Source organism: Drosophila eugracilis, unplaced genomic scaffold (genome assembly GCF_018153835.1).
Source record: "Drosophila eugracilis isolate 14026-0451.02 unplaced genomic scaffold, ASM1815383v1 contig_445, whole genome shotgun sequence".
NCBI lineage: Eukaryota > Metazoa > Arthropoda > Insecta > Diptera > Drosophilidae > Drosophila > Drosophila eugracilis.
This window is the reverse complement of record NW_024573311.1, coordinates 2,193,462-2,206,952: the sequence shown is the minus strand read 5'-3', so window position 1 is coordinate 2,206,952 and position 13,491 is coordinate 2,193,462. Positions and strand designations below refer to the sequence as shown.

The window sequence follows — 13,491 nt, the reverse complement described above, 5'->3', positions numbered from 1 at the left end:
CGATAGCCATCAGCTGTTCCAAGTGGGGGGCGTTAGTTTAGTCCATGAAATATCGATTTTATGCCGGCAGGAGAACCAAGAAATCGCTGATTGTTTTAGGGGTATTCAGAACTTGGCCTGAGTAAATGAAGTCGTCATTGGGGCTGGCTTAGCATTACTTATTTTGGTTTATAAAAGTATTTCCCCTCTTTAACCCAACAAATACAACCAACAACCTTCTATTCTCTTCACAAAATCAATTTTATTTCACCAAACCACGCACTTCTTTAGAGGATTCATTTCCGTGCCCAGTTTGCAGTTAAAAGCCTCACTAAACTCGGGCATATTGCTCAAGGTGCCCTGAACCCGGAACTCATCGTAGGCATGGACATCAGTCTTCAGTCTCCGGAGCTTATCGCCGTTGTCTTTGCCATTGCACCAGGTTTGGGCAAACTTGACGAAAAACAGTTGTTTGTTAGTGAAATTGACACCCCTCAGAGGTTTTTCCGACCAAGCCTTGTCGCCAGTTTTCCGCTTGAAGGCATAATATGCCATTCGGGTACCAACGTTATCGGCTATATTATCGCCAGAGGTGAGAGTACCATTCGTTTGGACACCCATTAGTATAAATTTATTATACTGCGACTCCAGACACCGATATCGTTCCTTGAAGTTCCTCAACGAAGCTGATGACCACCAGTTGCTCTTCTTTCCATCATAATTGTACTGATAGCAATATGAATCGAAGCCATGGGCCATCTCGTGTCCTATAATATTACCCACTCCGGCGTACTTCAAGACATCAGGAAAATCCATATGATAGAAAGGCCACTGGGCCATGCCAATGGTGATAAAAGCCAGGTTGAGGAAATCTGCATAATATGCATTCACAGTTCTCGTTGGCATGAGAAGGGGAATCAATGCCTTGTCCACCGAACGCAAGCGTATCCTGGCTCTACTTCTTTCCAGGATACATAGGTTCTCAAACCAATTTCCGGTCATATTGATATCATTATAGACACCATCAATCACCTCGCGATGCTGCAGATCATCTGTGTAGCCTACTAAAATATCCATGGAAGCCAGTTTGGTCTTGGCCTGCGATCGAGTTTCGTCATCTAGCCAAGTGTGATGGTCCAAGAGATCATAAAACGTATCCTTTATATCCCTTGGCGACACTTAGTATATCTGCACGCCTTTCCTTATCGAAAACCTTCCCAATAAACCAAGGCAGGAGAGCGTAGTTGAAATAAGTCTCCGACAAAGAGCGACATTCACTTTGGACTCCTCCGGCTTTAGTTTGAGTTTTCCACAAACCATAGAACTTCAGCAGCTCCCTCATTTGTATATAACTTTTCAATGTATCCAAATTGGTTTGTTCTAGAAAGTACACCAAATCGTTGATATTATCCAGTTGGTTGAGCACTGGCCAGTGGGATTCCTGACTGCCATTGAAGGCCAGTTCAAAGTATCGTGTCCAATTTAAACGATCGTGTTTGTGTTTCGCTAAGAAATCTTTAAAATTTAACTGCTCCGTTTCATTCCTTGCTTTGGCTAAGGAAATCAAACTCCTTTCGAACTGTGTGAGGTTGGTAAAGATTTCCACAAATTTGGTAGCCTTCTCTGTATCTAAACCAAACTCATTGGTCATATTTTTCAGTTGCTCTGAACTCATGCTGGCTAAAACTTTACTCGGCAGCGTTAAAAGTAAATCAAACTTCCTAGTCGATGTACTGTAATGTACTTTTAAGGGTAACAGAGGATATATATCATATTTAGACATAAAGTTGATGTACATCCAATCGTAAGTGGCATTGCTATCCTTCAAACGATCCTCATCGAGTTCTTGGAAATACTCATAGCCCAATGATAAGTTGGCCTTCACTTCCACACAGCTGGCAAAGAACTGCTTGGCTTTAACTTCCGCCGATTTGGTTCCATTAACACCCAGATCAGTCAGCTCTCTTTTGGTAGCATTCTGCAGGAAAAGCCAGGACCTGCTCATCAATCTTGTGCTGAATGGCGTGGAGAAAGCTGGTATTCCTGGCCTGTTCCGGTACCAATTCCGCTTTTTTCCAACCACCACAGCTGAATTCGTAAAAGTTCTCGCATGGATCGATGGTCCTGTTCATGGTGGATAGCAGAAAACGGCCATAATCCTCAAGCAACTCCTCGCGGTGATCCGTGGCAGGTGGCAGGGAAAATAGATCGTTAGCTAGAACACGGCCGATTAAAATAAGCGATATTAACGTGGCCCACAGAGCGTTGACCATGGTCCAAACCCTCCAAAAACACACACACGCACGATATGAGAGCAATAATTAAATGAAGTTGCGCGCCCGCCAACAGACAGAAAAGTTCTAAACTTTTTTGGCAACGCGCTTTGGCAATTTATACAATCATGATCTGTCCAAAACGAGTGAAAAAAGGGGGGGCATTCGGGTTGAAAATGGGGGTAAACACACACGCTTCAGTGGCTTAGGTAATACAAGCACAGATTCACCACAAAAATCACATTAGTGGAACAATTTATTGTTCTACCTTAGAGCAGTTGAATCTTCCGCACAAATCTTGGCATTCTTCAATTAACCGCAATTCTCCAAAAGAGCCTCTTATCACTCTAGAAAGCTCTCGCTGCCCTAAATGCTGATTTAACTATTTTATCACTCTCCGGCGATCTCAGCCCAAAGTGTTTCTCTTTCGACTCTTTCCCAAATTTGTTTGTTTTTAATTCTGTTTTTTATTTTGTTTGTGGATGTCACATGTTAATGACCCCGTTCCGAAATAATCACCGCAATTATAATGCAAACATTTCTAAATGGTTTTTAACTCTCTCATCTGTTGGTTTTATTTTCCTTTTTTATATATATATTTTATTATCGTGTTTTATGTATTACGTATTCCGACTGGGAATAGACTCGTTACATCAGTCAGCAGGGCGAAAGAAATTTTGTGGAGAGGGGACCTTGGTTATAGTGCCTGGAATTATACCAATTTTAATAGCTGAAAAAACGTAGTCAGACAAATTATGGTTTTAAAATAGTGCCATATTTCAATTTAATATTCGCAAAACAATTTATGCTTTTTTGGGTGACATTTTACTAGCACGTTTCATTATAAATGTTACACTGGTAAAAACAATTTTATTTCGCTTGAAAATAAAATTAAAAGTGTGTTTTTACTTTGCAAACATATTTAAAACATTATTATTATTTAATATTTTATTACCTTTCTCCACTACCTACAACCTCAATATAAATTCGATCAAAAATCTCCCTCTTTTATGACCACTTTTTACCACCATCAGCTGCCAGTCGAATATTTTAATAACCTTTAAGACTTCTCACAATCAACCAACTCCCTGCTGTGTGGTCCAATTTCTCAATTAAAAATATTTCCAAAGAAAAATCATAAAAAAGATACTCATTTCGATCGAGCGAGGTAAATAAGAGATATTCAGCGAATTTCCTTCTCGTTTGGGATTGCGTAATTGAAAATTCTTAAAGGATCGAAGGGAACAAGCCAACTGCCAATGCATTGCGCTCCTGACACTTTTTCCCCTTTTCCTTGGCCCCGCTTTTCACTTTTTCTAATGTGTTTGCCAGCCGGTGCATGCAACAAAGGGGCACAAAGGATAAAGGATATTGCCGCAATGGGAAATCAAAGCGCATAGGAAAGCAATAAAGAGGGAAAAAGGTACCGGAGCAGGATGCGCGTTAATCGCCATGTTGCAGGTAAATATAATCGCACAAAGTAACAATGCCAAAAAAGAAGAAACCGTGATGGCAGGAGGATCCTTTTGGAGCGCCTTCGATTTAGTTGAAACAGCTTGCCAGGCTTAGGATGAACGGGGGCCACCGAAAAGGATGCACGGCATCAGTGGCAAATTGAGCCTGAAAAAAGGATTTAATGTTCAGTTTTTTAACAATTGCGGCTTGTGCGGCTAAAGGCAGCTGCAGTTTCCGATGGCAACTGTTCAAGCAGCGACTCCATTTACGTCCCTTCATTTGATTGAAACTTTCACCTTTGGATCTTCATCTTTCAGCGAGAGTTGAGTTTTCTTTTTTCCCTCCGACAGATTGCATTTTGAAAAGGACCTTGACTGGCACGAGCATTCAGGCATATTGACAGGAGCAGCAGGAGGAGGAGTCGTTTGTATATAGAAATCAGGAAGCCTTTCCAATTATAGAAAGTCAGCTTTCTATCCTGGCTCGCCCTCATTTCATTTTCAAAATCCCCGGCACACTTCTTCGCTTTTAATGGAAGATGGAAAAATATGGCAAATAGCTAGCCTTAGCTCGAAACCAGCTAGGCTTGCCAACACTGTCCCCATCAGATGTTTCTGCACCATTTCCGGTGTATGTCAACCCTTTTTGCATCTTTAAGATTGTCGCGTGGCCAGCACAAGCCGAAGGGGTGACAGAGGGTTAAACGTTAACTAATATTTCCCTTATTGTTATGCTAAAGAATCCGCCTCAATCTATGCCAAAGAGGAAAAATAAAAGGGGAAATGACTTTCCTGCGGCTTTGGCGGCTTTGTTCTACCTGACCCCCGGCTATAAATCAAATTAATACCCATAACATCGACTCTGATACCATCTGACTACTGCCTCCAATCACAATTATCTCGGACTCGTGATTCGTGAACTTCTCTCATTATTCAGACGGTTTTTGGCGCTCTAATGAACATTTTGTGGTTACCTCGGTTGGACTTCAAGCTATGGCAATCGTATTTAATGTTTTTTATTTCTATTTTTGTGCATCATTAGCCATAGGTCAGAGTTTCATTCATGAAGTGTTCTACTGCGGCCCATATAAATGATCCACAATGAAGTGATCAAGTCAAGCCATACAGTAGCAATTGTCGGCGCGGAAAATAAATTTCGGGGTCGGAAAATGTAAAGAGTAAAGTATTTCGAGGCTTACATGGCGCTTGTGTTTAATTATGGATCATCAAAAAGTTCTTTTATAAGATTTCTGGTTTTAAAAAGTAAAGTGATTGCAAGATTTTGGGTCAGTTTCTGATACATCTAAGTAAGTTCTTGTCAATGTACATAAGTTATAATTATACAAAGAATACATTTTAAAAATATATCCCCTTTGATTCGATTTTACCTCCATTAGTAGTCCTAAAAGCCAGCTAATAGAGTTACCCCATGTCTAAGCCAAGGGCGTGTCACTCAGAATGATGACGTAACAACGCCCACACAGCGCTGAACAAATGTTCAAATTTGACTCCCTCCTTTATCTTTATCTAAAAACTATAAAATCAAAATTATGTACAGATTTCATAATCAATCAAAGTCATAAATGAAAAGATCGCCGTAGAACAAAAAAAAAACTGATTGGAAATATGGCGTACAACCCCCACTAAAAAAAGCAGCGTAACCAAATGGGCTAAGGGTGCCGAATATACAGAGGGGGGTAACAAGGTAGAAAGGCGTATCAAAGTTCCATAATGATGAGTAATTGATAGTGACATAAACGGTTTCCATTGGCAATATGCTTTCGGGAAAAAGGGGTTGGAGGTGGTGAAAGAGGGCTGTTTACCATCAGAGGGGTGAAAAGCCAGCAAGTGTTGATAATGATATCGAAACCCCTTTTTTTACCCTTTTTTTAGCCCATTTTATCAGCTATTTTTTGGGATAGTTCTCACTTCATTTCGGTTAGTCTATAAAAATGCAATTGTTTAACCCTTTTTTTTCCTCTGCGAATTATTTTCCTGTGATTTATAGCGCTCGGTACAAGCTGTCGTGGCAAAACAATATTAAATCCCTGGTATCTAAGGCCCGCCGACGGCATTGGATATCATAATTATAATAGCAACAACAACAATAGAATCAGCAACGGGGAAATCAACAAGGATGTTGGCCAACAGATGACTTCCGCATGTGGCGATGGCCAGACATGTCTGCCAGTCTCGTATTTTGGCATGGAGACGCTGGCATCTGTCAAACAGAGACAGAAATCCCTGCCAGACTTTCTAATACCGTTGCACGAAATTATGTTCCAACAACATCATTACCAGCAAAGGACAATGGGCACATTAATTAATAGTCTGCCGCCCGGCTTGCTCGGGTATCCCCCCAAAACAGAGACGTTCAAGTCGTTAACCCCGCCGAAACCACTGCATCACCAACACCAGCACCAGCCCCAGCTCCACCATAACCACCCGAATCATCAAAATCACCAGAATCACACCGGCGACCATTCCTTCGTCCGGCACTTTCACGAACGAGATCGCCTCATTCGGGAGCACCAGCTCAAGCAGCAGCAGTTGCGTGACGAGGAGGAAGTCCTTCAGGAACACAACCATGAGGAGGAGCAGGAGCCAGGGAAACCCCAGGATGTTCCATCGCAGCTGGAGCATAACCATCATTGGCATAGCATCGTTTGCAATGCCAATGGCCATGCCACGAAGCTTCTTCATGTTACCCCTCCAAAGGCAGCAGCCTCACTACCATTGCCGCCAGTCAGAGAGGTCCTGCCCCCGAATACCACATCCTCCTCAACGGCTGTGGAGCCACCCAAAGAGCCAAGCATTTACGAGCAGTCAGCACCAAATGGTCGACATTGTCGTCCTGCCAACAAAGGTAAGTTTTATGCTCGAATTAATTGTTTAGTGGGGAATGAAAACGTTGAGGAATGGGTTAAATTGTTGGTTAAATGTGAAAAATATATTTCTCTTTATGTATTTTTATATTAGACGAAACTTTTGAATAATTTTGGTTATTTAATTTAATATTTATTTCTTCTAAATACTTGTAAAATAATACTAAAATTTGAAAGCTTATAATTTTTCCAAGTATCCATAAAATATCATTAATTTACTATCATAAAACCAGACCTCACAATCATAACGAATCTAATCCAATGTAACTTAACACCCAGAACTCGAAAAGTAAAAAATAAAAAGAAATTTCAACTCAATTACAAGCTCTCAACTTAATACAAACTCAATCCTACTATCAACCACCACAGAAACCAAGTTCCCAGAGAAGAATAGAGAAAGGCAGGAGGAAAAGTCCCCCATCAGGATGGCCAACATACAAACTCCATTTAAAATCACTAAAATATTAATAAATTTTACAAAAGTGCGAACAAAATATGCGTGAAAATTCTCAAGTACTCGAAGGCAACCTTTACAACTTTATTTAATGGAATTTAAAACCACTTTGCGCAGCCAGTGTGGGTGGTTGGGTCAGCCTTGGGTCATTTGGTGGGTGGTTTTCAGGTTGTTCGCAAAAAAGGTTGCTGGCGGCGTTCGACAAAAAAAAAAAAGAAAAACCGAACCACAATTGCATGAGGTAACCTTTGACAGGGACACAACAAAAAGCGAGGAAAAGAACCCACCCCGGCCACTGGAAAAAAGCAAGGGAAAATCCAAAAGAAAAGCTCTGACGGGAACTGGTGTCATTACCAACTGTGACCCGGTACTTTGAGCAGCTTATGGCCAATTGAGCCCCGCCTCAGGGACCAAAACTCCGCTTCAAGGGTGGCCGTAAATCCAATAAAAACGCTTTACAAGCTGTAAAGCAAAGATCATAAATCCATTTTTGTTTTTTACCCACCACCTCGATTTAAATGCGATTTAAATTTCTTTACCGACTCAAAAATGGTTGCGCAACAGCATAAGGGTTAGATTTGCATATATTGATGTGGATTTTGATGACGAAGAAAATGGAGTTGGATCCAAAAAACATCTTATCCTTTTGTATACCCAAAGCCTTTCAAAGTTTTCCCAACTGTCAACCGTTACATAACCAGAACCCTCTCGAACAGCCATTCCCTCCAAAACTTTTCAACTCTTTCCATCTGCTGAACCAAAAAACATAGTACAAAAACCCACAAAAAATAGCGCGCCAAAATAGTGAAAAAAGGGAACCCGATTAAAGCGAGTGCAAATCGATGAGGAAACCTCAGCAGCGGAAATCAATAGAGGATGAGGACAAAGCAGCCTCTAAATGTCCCTTTACTTCCGCATTCGTAGCGCCGCATCTTCCTTCCTTCTTGGATTATTTATTAACGTTTATTGATTTCGACTTGCCCAGCGGCAATCTGCCACAGAAAATCGCTGTCAATCGGCGCTGCAACCCTTCGGAGAAGATATTTCAACAAAAAATAAAGAATTTTCTTCACAATTTTTTGCCCTCACAATGCCGAAGAAAATTGCGCGCCGTTTTTTGGGACAGAAAACCAAAGAAAACGGCAGAGACTCAAGGGTAAAAATTGAGGATCACTGTCATGGATTACCCGAGATCTTCCACGGCTTAGCTCTAAGGTAAACGCAGCTCACGAGGGGTAACAACCCCTTGACCTATTCGGCTACCTAAGGGTGAATGTACCCCAATAATGCGTAATTTTTTAAGGTAAAAATAGCTCGAAATTGAAAGAAATTCAAATGGAACAAAGGCCAATTTTTTGGGTGATTTTTTGTGCGATTTTTGTGTCTTCAGGGAGGGTGAGAAAAAGGCACGAAAAATTGCGGTTCCTTTTTTACTTTTTTTTTTTTGGGTGCCAGGACTCTGATTAAGTACGGGATATCTAACGGAATTTTCGCAAAATTTTCTCACTATTTTCTTGGGCTTAGAAATTATTGATTTATGTGCCTGTTTTTTAACCCATTTTTGGGTATAGAAAACGTAATGTTATACAAGAAAACCGTTAGATGGGTTTTTGTTGAGAAAAAAAATTTTTCATTACTTTTTGGTAAAATAAATGTTTGTGGCTTAGAACATACGAGGTGTGTTCAAAAAGTAAGGTGACTCTTCAAATTTCGCGAATTTCAAAAATTTTCGATTATACTTTTTTTGGGAAAATACATTTTAAAATATGGTAAGGCTTAGAACATATTTATTTTAAAAGATAAAAACTTTTTTAATTTTAAATTTGAAAAGCCCTTAATATTCAAAATTTGCAATTTAAATTTAAGAGTCAACTTTTGAACCATTTTTAAAAAACTTTTTTTATATCTTTGCAAGTCTTACAAATATGTAACTCACCTAATTTAATTATAAACTAAATTTAGATAAATCTTAAGAATGACCCATAAAATTGAGCTTCCAATATAAATATTTTTCTCATAAATTTTCCTGAATCAAACTGCGCCTTAATTCTTTTACTATAACGCAAATGGAAGGCCATAAAATCCATGCAGAAACCACCCAACGGGCATGAGATATGAACCCCAACTAAAACTACTGCCCCCAACCGCTTAACCCAGCATTTTCCCCCATACGAATGTACAACCAACAACTTGAGGACCAAATGCTAGTCTCGTCTTATTTGCTTAACGCAAATTGGTATGTCATTTTAATGCGTTGCAACAACAGCGATGGCAGAACGAGAAGCGACAGGGAAATGCCGGAGTTTTCACAACCACCCGACATTGTTTGGTTCCGGGTTAGTGCTCCCACCTCCACCTCCATCGACGATGTCCTTGTCCTTGTCCCGTCGTCTGTTTTCGTCATGCAAAGTGTGTGTGTCTATGTGTGGTTACCACCCAACACTCCCCATTTTCCTCTTGATTTTCCGGCGATGCTGCCAAGCGTTTATTTTCTTGATTAATTTCAATGCCCAAAAACTTCTATGTTGCTATGCACATGTGTGCTGGTCCCCCTTTATTTTTTGGTCCTGTCTGGTGTGTCCAGTGATGTCCTGGCCGTCCTGTCTGTGCCGTCTGCTCCTGGCAAATAATCAAATTGCCTAGACACCGCCCAGCAAGCACACAGGGAAAACTATCCAAAGTGAGGAACTGTTTATCTTTTGTCTCTCAGTGACAAGTTTAATCAGCAGCAGCGGCAGCAACAACAACTCCAGGACCAAAAAGGATAACTATTGAAATTAGTTTGGGGGAAAAACGAACGATTGCTATTGATTTTCCTGGGTTTTCCTTTAGTTCTTAAATCAATTTGACACTTAAAGGCAAAGTAAAATTATTATTTAAGAATAAAAAGAAAATTTATTATGGAAATAAAGTTGAAAGTTAACTCTCCATTAGTTTGTTAAAAATACTAATTTTTGTATTATTATTTATTCCACAATATTATACAAAAATGAAAATAATCTCAAAGAAAATAGAATTTTATTAAATTAACAAGTTATGTATTTATTTAAGTCATATTATTTTATATTTCTTTTGCTTTTATTGGTGACTTCAACATTTTTTAATTGTTTTCGTCTTTGGAGCGAAGAGGAAATCGAGTCCTGAAGGCGAAAACATTAATTTTGCAGTTTTAATTAAAATGGTTGGGACGAAACGGGAAATGGGCCCAAGTCAGCCAGAGGAAAACGGAATGAATTTCCCTCAAGAAAGAAAGAATTTTCTTCTGCAACTCCCACAAACTTGAGCAAAAACAGAAAAAAGAAAGCAAAGGCAAGTGCAGTCACAGTCATAATCATAAAATGTATGCGCTGTCACCAGGGCTGCAAAAGGTCCTTTCCTTTGCTTTTCCTTCTCAAAATAAAAAGAAAGGAAAATCGCAGTACGCTTGTGTTTTTGTGTGTGGGTGGTTGGTTGGTAGGTGGGCGAATAAAAAGGAACAGGAATAGTGAGCAAGCGAGAGAGCAACAACAACACTTGTTGTAATTACTCGACCAAGTCTCGGTTCAACGGCTGCACTGATGTTTATATGAATGAGTTTTGTGTATATATAATCACACCGAAATGCTCAAGTTGATGGGTGGTTTGGATGGCGGGATTTCAGGATGGCAGGATCTCAGAAAACGCTGCCATGGAATAACAAAAAAGAATGCAATACAATTAGTGAGTGTTTATTTTAACTCTCGACGGTTTTCGATTGCTTTTAGACATTTTTATATCTCAAATTTAAAAAATTTGATATATACGAAATATTTTCAAAATATTTAGATATTACTCTTAAAATAACCGTTTTATTGTAAAAAATGGAAAGCTTAATGAAGGTTTCTTTTAACTCAGGTGTAAACTATATAAATTTCAGAAAAATCTTAAACAAATTAAAAGTTTCACAATTTAGTTAGTTTTTAGAATAAAGTATTAGACAGTTTCTGTGCCAAAAATCACTATTTATGAGAACAAATTCAAGAACATGAATGTATCGCCGTCATTTAGTAACAACAAGGTGTCGAAATAAAAGCTAAAGTACCCCCAAAACCCAACCATTCAATCCGTTTTATATAAAATTGTATAACCCAGCTAGTATATAGAAACCAGACGATACCTTCCACCACTTAATTATGATTTACTTGCAACTGGGAGGAAAATGCTAGGTATGCAAAGAAATGCTGCATACTGCGCAGAAAGTCGGAAAATGCATAATACTCGTACATAGGCCACACCCATTTCGCAGGAGAAGTCAACTTGTGGCCTATGCTAATGCAGGAAAATGTGGAAATGCAGGAAAATGTGAAAATGCAGGAGAGAGGGCAACAATGGAGTCCAAGGAATATTCTGATCAGAATGCAGGCGACAAAGGATACGTTCCACACACGCATACATTGAACTTCGGCTAACGGTGCAGGGGTTGATTGTATGAGGGAAATGAGCGAGTGAGAGAGTATATGGAAAGCGGAGAGCGGAGAGGAAATGAGGAAAACTACTGTGCTGCAAATCATAAAGCATATCACACACACACATAAACTAACAGCCAGGAGAGAGAGAGAAAAAAGAGAGGGCAGCGAGTGCGAGCGAGAGATAGCATGCACATAGCAGAGAATGCAGCAAAGTACGATTCCACAATTCAGTTTCTAAGTTGCATTCGACTGAAGAAGTTGAAGCCAATCGGTCCGGTTCTCTCGTTTAGAGTTCTTAAAAAAAACTATACCAAATATCGAGAACAGAACGGAAGAATAAGATCTCGTAGACTTTCTTCCTAGTGAATGTTTAAGTGCTTATTCAAATATCTTAACCTAAAAACATTAAAAACTAAGAAAACTATAAATATGATGGTGCTACAGCAACAACAACAGCGTCTTTGGGATGCAACAGCAACAAATAACACAAACACAAATGCAACACAACAGTCGGCGAATGTGGAAAGCAAACCCAATAAAAGTTTGCCATCAGGAAAATGCAACAACAGCGGCACACACATGTGAGTTACCTCAGGGTTACCACCCCACAACCTGTCAAGGAAGCTTTTCGATAACTTTGCTCAGGGTTGTCAGGTGCCGAGGGATATAAGTGAACATTTTGGAATATTGAATGGAACTTTCATTATTTATTATCGGAATAATTAAGTTTTAAATATATTTTCAAATATTTGGATGAATATGAAAAAAGTCAAATTTATGATATCTTAAGAAAGTACAAATTAATATAAACCAACCAACACAGCCTACCGAATCAAACCCAAATCCTAACCTGATTTATATTTCCCTATACCTGTTACCAAAACTTTTCACTTTCTCGGGCAATAAATTTGTTTTAAAAAGGACCAAAGAAAGGAACCAACTTAGACAAAGGTCAACGATGATGATTACACGCCCACACATTATCCCGGGCAGGCAGGGTCCAGATCAGATGGAATAGACTATATATAGAAGAGGCACATACAATTTCACTATCAGATGGATGATTTCATGGCGTTTTGCAATAGATTTGATGCGATGTCCTGCTGCTGACGGTGTCGTTTTTGGGCTGCAGCTGTCCTTGAGTGTCCCACTGTGCGAGCGTGTGATCGGAGTTTTTAGATTTCTTCTGTTTGCATTTGCATCCTGGCAGTGTCCTTTTTACCTGTGTCCAAGACGTTGTCTTTTTTTTCCTAAGGGTATTTTGCATGGCAACAAAGAAAAAGGAAACGTTTATTTTGTCTCCTAATTCTTGGCATTTTTTCTTCGTTTTTTAGGGGAAAACTGTTTCCCAGCCTGGGATATAGGTAATTTTTTGGGTGGAACAAAGAAAAAGAAACCAAATTAGCCACAAAAGGCAAATTTTGTGTAATTACATTTAAGCCAAAGGTGTGTTGTGCGGGTAAAAAAAGGGAAACATATTCTAACATGCAGATCATGTGCACACCTAAAATCCCAAAGATCCTTTGACTAATACCACTTGTTATCCTGCCAACAAATGAGGTGTGAGGTCAACCAGCCTCCGACTCCACCTAAGCCGGACCCCAATCCCATCGGACAAAAACCATTACCCAACCACAAGGACAACGCCATCCCAATGGCCAATGGGTAATCTGTATATTTATATTGTCCTGCACTGGACATTATGCACAAGGATTCCCCAAGTCACAGCGTCCGCACAACAATATATTGTCGTAAAAATATGTTACTTTTTTCTGTACTGCCCGTTGTCCTTCTCGGGCAAGGATACTACTTTGCTTTACGCCCCGGGGAGCTATAAATTTAATATCTACTTTGCAAAACAAAAAACCAAATGGCACAAAAAAAGGAGAGCTGAGGGAGGACAGTGGTAAATGGATGAAAGATGGTCAGGATTTTAGGGCGAAGTTTTTGGACAGTTTTTGGGATTTTGCAGCTTAAGTAGGAGGAATTTATTCAAATAAAAAACATTATATATATGAA

General features: G+C 39.6%; 2 protein-coding genes across 2 annotated transcripts in view; one reads left to right on the top strand and one right to left on the bottom strand.

The window, feature by feature from the left end:
• Nucleotides 1-13,491, top strand: part of LOC108104101 (POU domain protein 2) — a 28,271-nt gene that overhangs the window by 8,712 nt on the left and 6,068 nt on the right. Inside the window, exon 3 of the mRNA XM_017209998.2 lies at nucleotides 5,715-6,572. Within this exon, the coding sequence (XP_017065487.2) occupies nucleotides 5,715-6,572 (858 nt within the window). The remainder of the gene's footprint in view (nucleotides 1-5,714; nucleotides 6,573-13,491) is intronic.
• LOC108104102 (endothelin-converting enzyme 2) lies at nucleotides 22-2,252 on the bottom strand. The gene is given in 3 exon segments (XM_017210000.2): nucleotides 22-1,146; nucleotides 1,148-1,966; nucleotides 1,968-2,252. Coding segments are annotated over 3 exon segments (2,004 nt in total). The 3' UTR covers nucleotides 22-246.